Source organism: Artibeus jamaicensis, unplaced genomic scaffold, assembly GCF_021234435.1.
Source record: "Artibeus jamaicensis isolate MK-2021 breed Jamaican fruit bat unplaced genomic scaffold, CSHL_Jam_final contig_1582, whole genome shotgun sequence".
Lineage (NCBI taxonomy): Eukaryota > Metazoa > Chordata > Mammalia > Chiroptera > Phyllostomidae > Artibeus > Artibeus jamaicensis.
Window position 1 is genome coordinate 599,621 of NW_026521309.1, and position 17,097 is coordinate 616,717.

The 17,097-nt window shown below is 45.5% G+C and overlaps 2 protein-coding genes and 1 non-coding gene across 3 annotated transcripts; 2 read left to right on the forward strand and 1 right to left on the reverse strand.

The window, feature by feature from the left end:
* Positions 1 to 4,784: 4,784 nt before the first annotated feature.
* Positions 4,785 to 5,914, reverse strand: DNAJC30 (DnaJ heat shock protein family (Hsp40) member C30). Its single transcript, XM_037154742.2, has one exon. It carries the CDS (start codon positions 5,896 to 5,898, stop codon positions 5,224 to 5,226), a length of 675 nt encoding a protein of 224 aa, XP_037010637.1. The 5' UTR covers positions 5,899 to 5,914; the 3' UTR covers positions 4,785 to 5,223.
* A 120-nt stretch (positions 5,915 to 6,034) lies between these two features.
* Positions 6,035 to 16,861, forward strand: BUD23 (BUD23 rRNA methyltransferase and ribosome maturation factor). Its single transcript, XM_037154741.2, has 12 exons — positions 6,035 to 6,141; positions 6,228 to 6,265; positions 7,444 to 7,539; positions 7,630 to 7,712; positions 7,825 to 7,921; positions 9,951 to 10,047; positions 10,979 to 11,029; positions 11,770 to 11,855; positions 12,028 to 12,073; positions 12,240 to 12,298; positions 16,333 to 16,440; positions 16,591 to 16,861. The coding sequence occupies exons 1-12, from the start codon at positions 6,094 to 6,096 to the stop codon at positions 16,643 to 16,645; spliced, it is 864 nt and encodes a 287-aa protein (XP_037010636.1). The 5' UTR covers positions 6,035 to 6,093; the 3' UTR covers positions 16,646 to 16,861.
* LOC119056376 (small Cajal body-specific RNA 20) lies at positions 15,570 to 15,701 on the forward strand. Its single transcript, XR_005083872.1, has one exon. It is a non-coding gene; the product is annotated as a small Cajal body-specific RNA 20 (non-coding RNA).
* Positions 16,862 to 17,097: the final 236 nt, after the last annotated feature.

Consider the following 17,097-nt stretch of genomic DNA (forward strand, 5'->3'; position numbering starts at 1 on the left):
CAAAAAGGAGAGTTCAGCCTCCCCTCACCAGAGCAATTAAGAAGAAATTTAACCACCCAAGCAATGGAAGGACAAGGAGGGGAGAAGAGTGCTATCGTGGAACTGGATGGGATCCTTCCAAAGTCCACTCCTACCTCAGGGAGCACAGACTTTTAGAGGGGTTAGGGACTGAAGCCCCTTAGTGTTCAGCTCCAGCCTGGAAAAGACTGTGGCAAGTGGGTACAGATACCACCAGCGTGGAATGGGTCTAGTTCTGGGACTTGAGAAAGGCTTAAAATTGGACAGTTAATAAATTTCACTAACTTTCCTGCTTGAAGATACATAGAATGTTCTGAAAGGTTGCAGGCAGGGCTCTTTCTGCTTGAAACCTACTAGAACTTTTGTTCCCAGGTTCTGGGGCCCCAGGGAACGATCCTGACCATAATCCTCTGCAAGAGAACAAATTTAAAGGTCTATATCAAGAAGCCCATGAGTAGGCACCACCTACTACAGACTATCAGTCTTTTATAAAGTAAAAGTGAAGAGTTGTCCAAATAACAAAACTCTCATCCCTTTCTGATAAAGAATTCTTGCTTCTTGAGAAAGTGTGTGTACCCACTTGTTTGGGAATCACTAGCTTCTGCATTTCCTTAAGCTTCTTCCCTTGTTTTCCAAGTAAGAAACATATCATTAAATGTGGGGTTTTACTTATTTCTTGTCTTTTTTTTTGCCAGTCAAGGCTTACCAGAATGGGCTCAAATATTGCCCACACTGAATCATGTGGTCACTGCAGAACCATGGCTAGGAACTTGCTCCTGACCTCTAAGGTTAGAGAAAAATGGTTTCCAAGAGACCAAGCTGGACTAGCTGTGGGTTTAGCTAATTTATTCAAGGACTGTACACAAAAGATTGAGCATAGGAATTGGTGTTACTATACTCTGCAGAGGGAGGACCTTTGTGTAGGACCTTACCACTGCTGTATACCTCTTCAGATTCTTCTGGTCCTACATGAAAATAAGATTTTCACTCTGCCTACCTGCATAAAGTGTGAGTTCCTATATATGATGTACACTCAAATGCCTGCAGGGTCCAGTAAGATCACAGAGGTGCAAAGCAGTCCATTTCCACAAATAAATACACACTCTCCCATCTTTTCTGGAAATGCATGGTCCTTTTTCAAAATTTCCCCTTTTGATAGACATGGGATATAAAGATATTTCTCTACTGTGAGCAAAATGGTGCAAGTGTGTGCATCAAGGCCTTTTACAATTCCCCTGATGGTGGGAGTGCAGCGAAATGTGGAGAAATACCCCGTCTAAAAGGCAGATGCTATAGCTTCTCCCAGGCAGTAATGCAGTTAACTGAGTTAGCTCAATGGTGGCACATTTTCTCATTTTTTGAGAGAAGTTAGAAATCTAGATTTTTATGCAAAGTCTCCTCAGTTACAAATGTTGACTAAAGTTATTTTAAGATGCTGTGCCAGCCACAGGAAAACACTGTGTGACCATGAATCTTGGTCTGTCCTTGGTCATTCTGAAATAGGCCTTCTTTTGTCTAGTGGCAGTCTCTTCCCAGGACTGAGAGTGTGAATGCTGAGGAGGCAAAAACAGGATGGGTAGGGCCAACCTACCTCAAGACTAGTGACAGGACCCCAGGCTCGGACAGTCTTAAGAGAGGCATGACGGCTACATGCATACTGACACTATGACCTCACAACAGATGGTGAAGGTGAACCCTGCACTGGCTTCTTAGGGATGAGCGCACTGAGTGTTCTCAGCATATGCAAGTTCATGAGGTCCAAACTCAGGTCTTATTGTCATCCTAACAAACTAACAGAGGACCCTCAGGTTCTCTGCAGAAACCCTATGGCTGCCAGGGCTACAAGCTTGGCCTGAGAGCAGGCAAAGCAGGCCTTGTCCTATGATCCTGACCATAGGCTAGATGTATAGCAGTGTATGATCTCATCACAGGGCTGAGGAACTGAAAGGAGACAAAAGCCAAGAGAGAGACCATTTTTCCAGTGCACTGAATTCAAGACAAAGTAAATTAAAGTTGCGCCACTACTTACCAGTTGTCCTTTCTCGGCCTTTCTTCATGAGATATGGTGACCTTCCAGGAAGCCCAAAGGTCCAAGATATAGCCTCGGTCCCGTCACCATTTTCCCAAAAGGAAGTGTGGTGGCCACTCATTTGGGCTCTACCCCTGGTGCCTCAACCTCAGGCTGTAAGGGGTGTGTGTGTGTGTGTGTGTGTATATATATATATATATATATATATATACATACATACATATACATATTGTATGTATATATGTATGTACATACAATATGACCATATGGATAATTAACTGGCCTAAGACAGGCTATTCTTATTTGTTCTGGCTCATGCTGGAACCATTATAACGGGCAAGGTACATCCTATGAACAAAATGCCAGAACCTCAAAAGGAAGCAAGAAATCCTACTCCTTCATCACTGGGGTGGGTAAAGGATTTCACCCAGCAATAAATAAAGGGCAACAGAGGGAAAAGTAGCTTGCCTCAGGAGAAATCAAATCCTGATCAATTCCAAAGACAATAAATATCACAATTGCCTAAACACATACACATTTGACCCTATCTTGTTGCCTGTGTCTCCCTACTTAGGACCTGTATGTTCAGCCTTGTACTATACTTGCTATCCCATCCCATCCCAATGAGCATAGCCCGATAGGCTGGGCCCCTTTTGCCCATCTCTCATGGAAAAGGGAATAAAGTTAAGCATATCTGAGCCTTCCTCCACTATGAGGAATTGGGGAACAAACCCTAGAAGGCAGGGACTAATGCCGACAGCCTGATTCCTTTCCAGAGTAGGAAGGAAGAAATGCTACCATGGGGACAAGGTAACATTGGGAGGCGGGTCCTTCAAAAAGCCTACCACATTATCTCCCAGACTCAGTTTAGGGGTGGTAGAAAGTGGAGTGTCTCAGAGTTCAGATCTGTCCTAAAAACAAAAAACAAACCTGAGGCAAGAGAATGGTACTACAGGAGTACTTTACTAGTTCTATGCCTAAGGAGAAGCTGAGTTAGACAGTTAATAAATTTTATTGACTACCCTGCATGAAATATTCTGGAATATTCCAGAAATGTCACATAGTCTGGACCATGCCCCCACCCCATCTGAAATCTTCTGGAAATGTCTATATCTTTCTATGTGCTGGGGCCCCAAGAAATGTTCTTGATTGTGATCTTCACAAAAAGAAAACAAATTTGAAATATCTATGTCAAGGACCCCATGCAAAAGATCCCAGCTATTACAAATCACTAGTGCTTTTATAAACAAGATCCAAAAGAACTCCAACTCCTTTTGATAGCATATTGCCCCAAGGACACTGTTATGCCCCAATTCCTTGGTTGAGAGTCACTAGTTTTTGTACATTTTACTAAGCTTCACTACCAGAAATTTCTATTTCAAGAACAGACGCTCCCTCTTGTTTTTCAAATATGAAACATAATTAACATTAAATGTTCTTTCCAAAGTACATATGCCTCACCCCACAAATTCAGGCTCACTAAGCACAACTGGCCTGAACCAGGGTGGGCTCAAATCTTTACTATTGAACTGTGTGGTTACTACAAACCCATAAGGCATGGGTCCCCAACCTCTAGGCAGTGGACTGGTACTGGTCTGGGCCTCTTAGGAAATGGGCTGCTCAGCAGGAGGTGAGCTTGAATGTAATGTGTCTGAATCATCTTGAAATCATCCCCCTTAACCCGGTCTGTGGAAAACCTGTCTTCCACGAAACCGGTACTTGGTGCCAAAAAGGTTGGGGACCACTGCCATAAGGGCTTGCCCCTGACTTTTCTAAGACTAGAGAGAATTGAAGAGACCAAACTGAACTAGCTATGGGTTTATCCCAATTTACACAGGGATTTCACACAGGAGTGTGAATGCAGGAATTGGTACGAATATACTAAAGCACCTCTGGCTGTGTCTACGCTCTAGACTCAGACCTGTACCCTTGTGGATCTATAGATCTCTTGCAAAGGTTTTTCTATCATACAGCTTTACACTCAGCCCCAGTACGTAAACATTCCAGCACTGACAACCTCACAGCCATACACTCCCCATGTGCAGTTACTAGGGGTTAAGAGAGGGTAACTATTACCACTCTAGTCAAGTGGGCTGACCAACTGCATAGCACAAATTCAAAACAGAAAAAAATCCACATGCAGTTCTGAACAAGCAACCGAGTTTCCACCCCTGGCCTCCTAATCCTCAGTAGTCTCACCAACTCCAAACTCCCCAAATTCCCCACAGCCTCAAGCAACCATGCACGATTCTAGAACATGGCTTTTAGGACCTACATGGAACACTGCAAGCTGAAAAGGGTGGGCTACACTGAGAAGCTTTATTTCTAGGAGGTTTGGGTTGTATCCTTAGCCATAGGGCTCGCTCCTGTTACAGGGATGACCAGGAGACAGGTATACTGATCCAAGGATAAACTTGACTCCACTAGCATGTTTTAACCATTGAGCCCATTAGACCTATAAACAATGAAGTGTGACAGACCTCAAGAAAGCAAATGATTTGCTTTCTGCTGTCATACCCACAGAGTAACTTCTCCAAGGTCATATGTTAGATAACTATGGGCACAGGAACATTCATTCCTTATCCTCGATGACCTTGCTTTCCCACTCCCTCATGTCACCAATAGAAGGGGGAGTGGAGTTTGGGACTGACCACAGAATAGCAAGGCTTCCACACATCACATTTTGTGCCTACATCAGGTCTCACCTGTGGCTTGTGGAACTCACAGAAAGACAAGGTTGTACAACCCCAGAATTTTTCTTTTGGCAGCCAACAATTGGTCACATTGCACGTTTCAAGGTTACAGAGACCCCCAGTACGAATATGGGGGCAGGAGTAGACAATTCTTTCTCAGTGTTCTACAAAAAAGCCAGAGTAAGTGTTCCAGAAGTTGACAACATCAGAAGGCAACTTCTGGAAACAGGTACCCAAGGGATTCCAGAAAACCCTTCACTCTCGGGCCTTTCAGGGCTCTTCATTTTGGGGCCTCCTTCTTGGGCACCAAAAAGTCTCCTTTTCTGGTCGGCAAGGGTAGGGCCATGCTGGGAGGGTGGGGAAGAGGAGAGAGCGGTTCCTTCGGACCCCAGCAGAGGTAGACTATGGAAGGCGAAGGGTTCAAGACAGGAAAGGCCATTTTCTGGGGTCTGGCTGGGGGATGCTCCCCTTCTCTCTCTGCGGTTAAAAACGAAAGCCCATGATGATGAAGACTGTAAGGAAAAGGAAGACTAAAGTCGTGTCTCGGGTTTCGTCCCAACGGAAGCCCTTCTTAGCCCGATCCTCCTGCTGCTTGCGAAAGGCCTCACGCCGGGCCCTGAGACGGCGTTCGCGCTCCAGCTGTTCTCCGTAGTGTGCCTGGTAGAAGGCGTCAAAGTCGAACATAGTGCGGTTGGCGCCCGACGCAGTCTGACCACCGCTGTGGGGCCGAGGCGGCGAGGTGCGGGGCGAGCCAGAGTCCCCTGAGGGAGCCTTGGAAGGCTGGACGCCAGGTCCGCGCAGATCCAAGTCGCTGAGGAGGCCGCGGTCATACTTGCGGCGCAGGGTGGGACTGCCCAGCACCACGTATGCCTCGGAGATGCGCGTAAAGCGTTCGGCAGCCTCAGCGCTCCCCGAGTTGCGATCTGGGTGGTAGAGGAAGCTTTGCCGGTAGTAGGCGGCCTTGATTTGCGCCTGCGTGGCCGTGGAGGGAACGCCGAGCAGCTCATACAGCGCCGTACGCGAGTACGGGCCGTCGCCCCGAGAATAAGCCCTCACTTCTAAGCCCAAGCACGACACCCGGTTTTGTGGAGGCCCCCGAACCAACCACAGGTTCCACATTAACAGCCGCGGCCACCTCAGGTCGAGCTTGGCTGCCATCTTGAATGAATCTGGAGGGCGGTGCAAACATTAACTAGCCAATGGGAAACGTGCCTTGTTCTCTACGTGTCGGGCCTGTAGCCAATCGAGAAAACAGAAGGCAGGGAGGAGTGGAACACGCGTATTACGACGCAGGCGTGGAGCTGTTCGTATAAAAGCCGGACGCTTGAGCCACCTGGCAGAGGAGGTCAAGGAATGGCGTGTGGCGGACGCAGACCGGAGTACGGGGGACCCCCGGAGCTGGTGAGTCGTGTGGCTCTTGGGCATCCGGTTGTTACAGGCTCTTCGTGTCTTAATTTCTCCCCCTACTCCCCTTTTCTCTCCCGCAGTTTTATGACAAGACTGAAGCCCGGAAATACTTACGCAAGTAAGGGGGTCTGGATGTTGAGCAGCGTCGGGAGTCGGCAACCCGCAAGTCACCCTGATTTGGGACATTGCTTGGAAAGCATGCAGAATTTTGGGGATGGAGGTGGGAGGAAGGGAGCAGAGTTCATCTAATTTTTTAGAGTGGCAAAATCTACTTCAGTTAAATCTTTGAATCAAATGGCCATCAGTTACTTCAGCATAAATATGGGAATGATGCCGTGTTTCTCCGGGTTGTTTTCAAAGTTTATTGTGACAACTTGGTTTTAGGTATGTGGTAACATAGGCTGGAAGCAGTGGATAGGTGTAAGAGGTTAGCGCTATTGGGGGAAAGGAAATGTTCATAGAATGTTTATTGTGTTCTCTTTTTGTATTATATCATTAAGTCCTCTTGACAAATGTTGGTGTGGCATCTGAGTTTCGTAGAGGGTAGTTATTTCTGTAATAGAAAGTAAATAACAGAAGGCTAGAGCAGAGACTTTCAGATCTGTCCTTTCCGATACACCACTCTATAGAAAATTCTTCTGCGGATACTGGATTTTTGGAAAGCCGGATATATTATAGACCTATTCTGTACAGTGGTAACCAGTAGCCAGCCATCAGTCATCCATGAGAACATATCTAATCTGAATAACTTAAAAATGAAACCGTGAAGTACTTTATTGATCATTTTTACATTGATTACGTATTGAAATAACTTGAGTATGTTGGGTTAGGTAAAATATATTATTTAGGTGTATTGGACTATTACAGTTAATTTTATACAGTTTCATTTGAAGCATGGTTACTCTAAAGTCATATATGGCTTATGTTATATTTCTCATGGATATCACAGCTATTGATTTTTGTCGTGCATTGTTGATCCTTATGTCTGAGAGTGTGGTGGGTAAGTTTCCAGACAATGTTCTTAAGTAATACAACATCAAAGCCTGATACATTTGAAAATACCCAATTAGTTATGTGCTTTGATTCCTTTATATTAGTTTTGCATTGAGTACAGTTATATTTTGTGTCACAATAAAACACTGTGTTATCTGGATATTTGGGGTCACTTTTAAGTAGTTGTGGTTGACTTTGTTGACGGGGAAAGTGCATTTGGTTTTTTTGTTGTTGTCATCATCATTGTCTGGATGCAGTTTTTGCCCAGGACTTTACCACTTGCTTGTGTTTTTGCCTTCCTAGCTCTAGGATGATTGATATCCAGACTAAGATGGCTGGGCGAGCATTGGAGCTCCTTTGTCTGCCTGATGATAAGCCCTGTTACCTGTTGGATGTTGGGTGAGATCATGGGGCCTAGGCAGATTGTCTAGGTCGTGGGGCATTTTTGCTATTCATCCTATTGAGTTTCTATTTGATTGTATTTTCCAGCTGTGGTACTGGGCTGAGTGGAGATTATCTCACAGATGAGGGGCACTTATGGGTGGGCATCGACATCAGCCCCGCCATGTTAGGTAAGTATGTTGTGCATTTAGGTAAGTGCATTTAGCACTGCAGTGGACTACACTCATGAATATGGAGCAGCTTATGCATATCATCTGTTTCCCTTATTCTCCTCCGATGTAGATGCAGCCTTGGACCGAGAAGCACTAGGAGACCTGCTTCTGGGGGACATGGGCCAGGGCATCCCCTTTAAACCAGGCTCCTTTGATGGTTGTATTAGGTAAAAGTTTTCATGTTTTGCTTATAGACTTGCAGGCCCTTTTTGTTATACCTGGTTGTGCAGCAGAGTCATATGGGATACTTAAACATACCATGGGATTTTTAGATTTATATAAGGTTGGAGCAAGGCCCCAAAATATGTTTTGTTTTTTTTTTGTATTTCAATACTGTCCACTACTCCTGTGCTTGTCTTGCACTGCCAGGTCCAGGCACCATAGGTATGGATTCTCTGTCAGTTTTGAGTGTTTGTGGTAGGGGAGGGGTGGACTTCTTGAGCGAACAGGAGCCATCTTGTGCACCCCAGCTGCCATCTTGTGGGTCCCACCAGCCATCTCATCAAGCCCCCGCAGCCATCTTGGGGGCTCTACCAGCCATGTTGTTGCTTTATTAGAAGTTTGCAGTGGAGTGTTGCCTAGACTGCTCCAAAATCTTCAGCAGCTTAGGAATCCTTTCTGGGCCGTCAGTCAAGGTTTAGCTTGTACTTAGTACTTTAATAATGAATCTTAGGCAATTGAAGTTACTGTTAAAACAAAGTTGTTCTTTGTCTTAGGTGGTAAGTTCTGGTCAGTATCCAGCATAGTGTTTTGTTGATGGAGTGGAGATAGGGCATGGGGAGGAAGTCAGTTTAATCATTATCTGGTGGAGAGAACTGTGATAGTGGGTTGAGCAGTAAGGATGCGGAGTAGGGATCTGGGTGAGTAAAAATTTGGATTCGAAGATTTTATTCTTATTCACTTCTGGGAACAAGATCAGAGAAAAAAGTTCTTTCAAGGATAGTAATTGTTTCTTAGTGATGATTAGGTGAGATGTTCTAAAGTTGTAGAAAACTACCATTTATATGATCTGTGTGTTTTAATGGTAAATAGTCATTTTTAGTTCGTTTTTAAGAGGTGAGATAGGATGGCAGGCCTTCCTTTTTTCTTTTTTAATGTTTGTTATATGTAAGACATTGTACAGGGTGCTGTGGAGTTTAGAGATAAAATACAGTCCCTGTTCTTAAGGCTCCATGTTTAAAAGACATGGACCAAGTTAAACACAAGGCTGAGTGTGGAGGTGTACTAGGGAGTTGTACGCCAGGATTGTGAAGAGAAGCAAGAGAGCACAGAAAAATCTTAAGAAAGGAGGGGCTGGGGTTGGGTCTTGAAGGCTGGGAAGAGTCTGAATAGTCATGGAGAGGTTTTCTGAGTGAAGGAATCGTGTGAGCAAAGGCAGGGAGGTGGGTGGGGAGAGGAGTCTGATAGAATCTATCAAATAGATCATAGGCATGAGTGCGAAATTTCATGGAAGTTCAGATTGTGTGGAGTTGAGTTCTAGAAGATTTTTAACTCTGTCCTAAGAAGCTTGGGCTTTATTCAGTGGTTGATGGGGAGCTGGGGATTGACAACATAAGATCTGTGGTTTAGGAATATTATTTAGAAGAGAGGAGAGGTTGTTGAAATAATTGAGGGGATAAGTGCTGACCTAGGAGATGGGTAGAGGAAAATAAAACCTTGGAGAGGCAGTGCACAGATCAGCAGGGTTTGAGGTTCTGTGGATGGGTGTTCACAGCACTGAGGAAGTGAATGCCAGAAAGGACAATGTGGTAGTTGCTTGAAATTTTAATTGGGATTGTGGAGACACTTGGCAAGTACAGTTGAAGGATCTGATTTTGGAAGAGAGGAAGTGAATGACTTTGTAAGTACTGCGAAACATTTCCCTTGATTTGGAGCTAGGGAACGTTAAGAGGTAGGTGGGAGAGAGCCTTTTGATATGGTTGAGTAATTTTGAACTTGAGATACATGTAGAAAAAGGTTGAGAAAATGTTTCTTTGAACTGACTGCAAGGAAGTTAGTGCTGACCTGTATACCCTGTTTGGTCCAGTGTTGTAGAATAGTGACCTGAAGTGGACCTGTACAAGAAAAGAAAGAGGGGGGAGTGGGCAGGAGGGTTTTACCTGGAGATCAAGGATGTGTGGTGTATGAGTCCTGAAGATGTATGGTGAGCAGTGTGTGCTGGTCACTTTCCTGACTAGGTTCCTTCCACTTTTTTAGCATTTCTGCTGTGCAGTGGCTTTGTAATGCTAATAAGAAGTCTGACATCCCTGCCAAGCGCCTGTACTGCTTTTTCACTTCTCTTTATTCTGTGCTGGTGAGTATAAGATCAATCCATCTGGGTTCGCTGCCTATCCCTCCCTTGCCCTGCAGGTAAAGAGATGAAGTAGAGTCTCAAGGCAGGGCTATTCACATGGGACTGCAAGGGGTGGCAGGACCTTATTGTGATCCTCAGCCTAAACAGAGAGCTCAGTGGGCTTAATACTCTTTAATGAAATGCAAAAGATGCGGATGTCAAAATCTGAGACCAATTACAATTTCTGTGTCCACTTTCCTGAATTTTAATCAGAAGTTGGTTTGGGGACATGGACTCCACAGAGTGGGGACAGGGACATCATGTCCAGGACACACTGAGCATACCTTCCAGAGTGCCCACATCCTCCAACTCCCATCCCTTCCTCTTCCTACCTGCTGATGTTCAAGATGGGAAGCAGGAAGTCCCAAAAACGTTATTTTGCATTTTTGAAAGAATCAGGTGTTTCTTGGTCTCCTTAGTCTCCCCATCTCACCTAGGATGGGTTGTTCCTGTGGTTGGCTGGTCTTATGCATTACAAAGTTTCTCTTCTCTTTGTGCACTGGGGCTAACCCTGAAATTCTGAGGCCCTTTGTATTTGCCTCTCTCTCTCTGCTGAGATGCCCTTCCCTCATGTTTGAATGACCACTCCCACTGTATTCAGGTCTTTGCTCGAGTATCCCTCCAAGAGAGGCCTTCCTTGAACCAAAAGTAAACTCAGCAGTCTCTTGTCATTCACTATCCTTTTGCCCTCATTTATTTTTCTTTTTGGCTTTTAATCATTGCTGCAAAAGTTCAGAGGCCATCTCTTTTGTTCATGGCTGTATCCCCAATTCTAAGAACAGTGCTTTGTACATAATGGAACTCCAATATCAATGAATACAAAAGGGTGGAGTGTCTGGGTCCTGACCACATGGGAGATTTGTAAGGTAGTGAATGTTTCCATTTCTTGTAGGTGCGGGGAGCCCGAGCTGTTCTGCAGCTGTACCCTGAGAACTCAGAGCAGGTGAGCCTCTTGGCTACCAGGAGGTACAGGGAAGGTGGAGGGGCCCAGAATAGGTAAACTGTCCTTTTCCTGCCTTCCTACTATTGGGAAGTGACAAAACAAGGAAATTTATGTAGCTCGATGGGAAAATGATGGAATGAGTGCATGAGAGTGGTCCCTGCGGCCCCGGTGGCACGTTTATGACCTGATGTCCTAAGGAGGACATCAGGACTGATAATCTGTGGGGGTAGGGTAGGTTGTTTATTATCTTGTGATAGATAAGATGATATCACAGGTAATATGATATATTACTCGTTCCCATAACCAAATATATAAATGGGGGAGGTTTCAGAGAACATCTACAGTTGTCTTTTCTATGGAGTGTAATGCAATATGCAGGAGTAATGAGGAGGTCAGAGTTATAGACCTTGATAAGTTGTGTGTTGCCCCTGGATAATACCATGAATGGATCAGCCTCCCAGCTGGTGGCCATTTCTTTCCTGAGGTTTGAGTGGGTAGATGGGTCCCTAAGCTAAGAAGTGAGGTGCTCATTCTGTAATTCCCTGAGGGAGGTGGTTGCCATGGCTGTTTCTAGCTTGCACTTTCCTCTACATGGCTTTTGGGGACTCAGAATTAAGAACAATCTAATGAAGAAGACCTTTAGTTCCCCCAGGCAAAGTCTGTTCTTAGACCGGCTTACAGGGAGTGAGGGAAAGCCATGTTTCCCCAGTTTCTCTGACTCACAGATGTTCTCTCCTCAGCTGGAGCTGATTACAACCCAGGCCATTAAGGCTGGCTTCACTGGTGGTGTGGTGGTGGACTACCCCAACAGTGCCAAAGCAAAGAAGTGAGTGCTGGGGACCAGTGTGCTGCTTGTGCTGCTGGACAGAGGGTGGTGGTGTGGACCAGAGTAGTGTTGGTGATTGGGTCCCTGAGGCACAGCGTCTGGTTTTGGAAGGGCAGGTGAGGACTTGTCTTGCCCTACAAGGCTTTGAGTCCTTGCACTTTTCTTGTTTCAGGTTCTACCTCTGTTTATTTTCTGGACCATCGACCTTTCTGCCAAAGGTGAGGGAGCCTGAGTTTTCAGGCCCATGTCTTTTGGGTTCCCTTCTTGTGAGGCTGGCCTCCCTTTCAGGAGGGCTTAGGTGTGGTGGTTGTCCAGGCCTTCTGGGGTAGGACAGATGGGTTGAGAGATCTCCAGGGTGATCTAAAAGTGCTTTGGTTCCCACAGGGCCTGAATGAAGTTAAGGATGAAGAGGCAGCCAGGGAATCCACATTCATGAATAAGAGGTAAAGTGAACCATAGGTGAACACCCCTCATCTTCAAGGAGCTGCTGCTGCTAGGTTTGTTAGACGTGGCAGAGGAAGCTGGAGATAGCAAGACTACTCCATTTCTCTTCTGCTTTCACCAAGTCTCAGGATCAGATGTGGCAGTGACACCAAGGTGGTATTAGAACCGGAACCCCTTATGCCTGTGCCTGCTCCTGCCTTAAACTGGAATGTCTGTGAGCAGCAGCCTTGCAGCCTTCCTGTCTGCCTGCCTTCTTGCCATGCCTGGCAAGCTGTCCCCTCCTTCCCTGGGCTGCCTCCTCCACCTGCGTCCTAGATCCCATTCCCTCTTGACTCCTGTGACTCTCCCCTCTCCTGCATCCTAATCTTTACTCTTCTGGATTATTCCTATCAGTTCACAAACATGCTGCACAAATTTCTCATGTCTTCCAAGAGATCCTCCTTTTACCCATTAAAAACTCCAAGCTACCACCTTATTTATTTGCTTCTTTTAACATAACAAAACTACTTGCCTCTTCTTGCTTCTCCCCTACCATTCTCTCAATCCTGTTCTCTGGCTCATGTTTCTGTTTCATCACAAATTGCTCTTGTCAAGGCCACCACCAGTCTGTCTTGCCAAGTCTGTGGTCACTTCTCAGCCTTTTTTCCTACTTTTTGTTTATCTTAACTTGCCTACTCGGAAGGAGCTGACGCAGTGTGTCATCACTTAACACTTTTCTCACTTGGCCTCCCCACTCACTGTCCTGGTTTTCTCTTAACCTTACTGGTTGTTCCTTCTCAGTCCACTTTGCTGGCCCCTCTTCTGAAGCACTCTGGGACCCATCCTGGACCCCTTTTCTCTCTGCACTGCCTTAAATACCAACTACAGGTTTATAAGTCTGAGACTTAGATCCTTGGCTTCAATCCTGCCTCTGATTTCCAAAGTGCCTTCTGAGTATCCATACCTGAACTTCCCACACAGGTCTAGAATAAAACAGAGCTCTTGGTTTTCACCCCTAAGCCTCCTTCCTCCATTATTTACCATTCTCAGCTATTCCTGCCTTCCTTACATTTCATACCCAGTCAGTTTGTCAGTGAATCCTGCACCCCTCCCCTCAACGTATATCCCAATTCCAGCCCGTTTCCCCACTCCCACCAGTTTTTCCTCGATTACAGAAAGCTGCCCACTTGTCTCCCTGCCTTCAATCTTTGCTTCTTTCCATTTTCCAAACAGCAGCAAGGCTGATTCTTTCCTTTTTCATTGTTAAAATATCTTGCAATTCCTTTGTTTATTATCTTCAGTTGAGTTCTCCTTACCTTTATTTTCCTTAACACCTTTAAGTGCTCTAAGTCATGTATTTGTTTACTTGGTTGTTTGTATCCCCAGTGAGAATGAAAACTTGGTAGGGACTGGTTTTATATCCTTGACATCAGAAGAGAGTCTTGTTAATAAAAGGTATTCAATATTTGTTGAATGAAGAATTAAGGATAGTGAAGGAGGAATTATTTCTTACTTTTGATTGATAAGTGGAAGGGATTAAGACTTTGAAGACATTTAAGAGGAATAAAGGGGAGAGAATTCAATGAGTTTTTGGAAGGCCCATTGATAGTGAAAATGATTGTGTTTTTGTGTCTACTACAGATTTATGCAGTTTGCTCCCTTGTCCCTTGTAGTTCTCTCTTAGCTTCTTCAGCCCATTCCCCATGGGGACTTAGGAGCTCTTCTAGATGTTTTCTGCTCTAAGGCACCCAACACTTGCTCTTAGTGAGTGGTCCTGTCTACTTCACAGATGAAGTACAGGTTGTTTAACTCACTCCATCCATCTTAGGATCCCTCTTGTCCTTACACCGGTGTCTACAGACAGCATGTTCTAACTGTAAACTTGGGTAAGTTTTATGACCTGAGGATACATTTATCTACTTAAAAAGGGGAGATATTGCCACCTACTTGGGCAGTGTGTTGAGGAGTAGAAAACATGTTTTTACAAGACTCGGCACAGTGGCTAGCACAGACATCGTCTCCCCCGGTTCGGCAGGCTCTTACTCTTCCAAGTCCTGATTTGGGGAGGGAAGGGCAGAGGCTTTTGCCTGTTGGAAGGATTATCAAACTTCACCCATTACTATCACTTCTCTCTAATTACATTCTGGCCACTTACAAATAAATAGGTGAATTTAAAAGTTTTAAAAACCTTTACTTGATTTGTTTATTTCTTTTGTGTCAATATTATTTCACCTGTGCATTCCTTAATTCTTGCTATCTGCCCTCTGCTTCTGAACCACTTCTAAACCACTCTCGAAAGGTTCAGTCCACCTCTGGCATTTGCTACTGTTACCCACCTGTGGTCTGGGCCACTCACCATCTTCACCTGCTACCTTAATGTCCCCTGATGATTGTCTACCATCATTCCTGCTGTGGCTCACGGCTTGCCCTTCCTTACAGATGCATAAGGATTAGTCCTGCATCTCCAGGTCCCAGTTTGCAGTTGTTTCCTGCTCCCTAGTTGTGGACTTTCTTAAGTTTCTTTCACGAATCACTGCCCCTACACTCTATAAAGTCTTGGTCATGTTGTGTCATTCCTTTGGTATAAAACATCATCGATTTCCCACTGCTTACTGAAGGGAGGGCACACTCCTTGCTGGTGTTCACATCTCCATGAACTGGCCCAGCCAAGTGAGATTGATTTAAAAAAATAATAAGATTCTGAGTTTTTCTAAAACATGAAAAGTAGCAACAGAAAGGGTCTGTCATACAGTCCGGCTTCCACTGGTCCTCAAGCAGGAGGGAACTTGTGCAGGAGGTAATTAATCCTCCACAGACCCTTAGAGTCTCACTTGGACACTTCCTATACCCATGACTCCAAGCACACAGGACTCCTCTTCCCTAATGTTCCCTATTTACTCCTTTAAGTATCTCGTTTCATGTATTGCTGCTTGTCTGGAATTCTGTGTCCACCACCTGCCTGTAGAAATACCAGCTTATCTCCATGGCCCTCTAATTTTTGCCAGACCCTGTGCTATTACTTTGCTGTCACTCCCTTAGCAGCTCCTGGTCCTTTCTCTACTTTGCATGTGTGAATGATCTCTGCCATAGCCCAGCCATGAACTCTTCAAGGGCAAGGCGGGTTCATAGCCATTATGGAATATCCATGGGCTGTGCATGCAGGTGCTCGGGAAATGGTGATCACGCAAATGGCAAGCTTCCCTGTTTGGTTGGAGTTAGGCTGGAAAGTGTGATCCCAACTGCCAGGTGGGAAAGGGGTTTGGGAGCTCAGGCAGTTTTCCCTGTTCTCAGGGCCTGTCTCTCATGGGGCTGCAGGGGGTTTCTTTTCTCCTCAGCCATGACTGGAGGCCAAGATCAACCCTTGAGGATTATTGTCAGGGCTGCCACAAGTTGGGCAGCTGTGTTTTCCTGCCTCGGACATTTATTTGTTGCTGGGAACCCCTACTTGATGGGGTATGCTGACCTCACAACCAGACTAGGGCCTTAAGTAGCAGCAGTGGGCATTGGGCCTCTAGCTTTCTGGGGATACTGCTAGGGTCTTACAAAGCCAGTTCTGGTCTAGGTTACCCCAAAAGCAGCCTTACCCGCCCCGCCTGCTCGTACCACAGAAAGGATGTATGCAGACCCAATAAGCTGTCACCTGCCACAAAGATGCCTATGAGTTGAGTGGGACCTTGCACCTCCTGGCCCTCCTACTTAAATAAATGTCTTTGACCCCAGGATGGGGAGGTGTATCCACAAGTGGGACTTTATTGTAGAAGGGGCATCTGAGGCTACCTCTAACTTGAAGGAAGCTCACCATTTAGCCCTGGCTGGGTAGAGCATTGTCCTGGTATGTCAAGGTTGTGGGTTCCACCCCCAGTCAGGGCACATAGAAAAGAATCAACCATAAAGAATGCACAGGTAAGTGGAACAGGCAGGTATTTCTCTTCCCCCTCTCCCTAAAATATATCAATAAATAAAAAGGAAGCTCACCATTTTTCCCTGTCTGGATTCATCTGGGTGCTAGCCAGGCTGCTCCAAACATCAGCTCACAGCTCTGTTTCCTGCACAGGGTCCCATATAGGACTGCAAGGAGTGGGGTGGTAAGGAACAGCGGAGTGGTGAAAAAGAGCCGCGAGTGGGTGCTGGAGAAGAAGGAGCGCCGCAGGCGTCAGGGCAAGTGAGTATCTGGATTGGGGATAGGCTGCTGGGGTTAAAGGGCTGTCTTGACCATTAAAACTAAAGGCTTACCTATATTTGAAGGGGTCCCAGAGGTTTTTTGTTCTTTCTTCCAAAACTCATGTTCCTCCCACCCTTTATTTTTTCACAGGGAAGTCAGACCTGACACTCAGTACACTGGCCGAAAGCGCAAGCCCTACTTCTAAGCAGTTAGCTGCGTCAGATGGGACAGCTCGGTGTGCACACAGTTGGGAGCTGTGCCATCCAGCTCAGGCACTTGCCTCTGGAAAGTTTTATATATTGAAGTGTCTACTTCATCAGTTGACAAAATAGTGTTTAGAAAAGTTCTAAAAGTATTTTCTTCTTAGAGTTCCGAGAGCTTCTTATTTTGTTCTAAAAGCAATAAACCACTTTCTGTGCAACTCGGGCACTTTGCAGCTCTGTGATCTGACACAAATTTAAAAGTTCCTTTGTTGGTGGGAGCTACCACTTGATACCTCGATTCCATGGGTCCAAATTAGGTTTAAAGAACTTACTTGTATGAAAGCATTATCCTAACCTACAAAGAACAAAGGTAGATTAATTTAGGGTTTATAACAGTAGGCACAGTTGGGAAGGATGGGCAAGACGAAAGGTATCCATGGTGCCCATTGGCCTG

Coding starts and splice junctions, on each gene's coding strand:
- DNAJC30 (XM_037154742.2), bottom strand. CDS start 5,898: ATGGCAGCCAAGCTCGACCTGAGGTGGCCGCGGCTGTTAATGTGGAAC.
- BUD23 (XM_037154741.2), top strand. CDS start 6,094: ATGGCGTGTGGCGGACGCAGACCGGAGTACGGGGGACCCCCGGAGCTG. Junction 7,922..9,950: donor TCCTTTGATGGTTGTATTAG/GTAAAAGTTTTC, acceptor CCACTTTTTTAG/CATTTCTGCTGTGCAGTGGC. Junction 16,441..16,590: donor CGCCGCAGGCGTCAGGGCAA/GTGAGTATCTGG, acceptor ATTTTTTCACAG/GGAAGTCAGACCTGACACTC.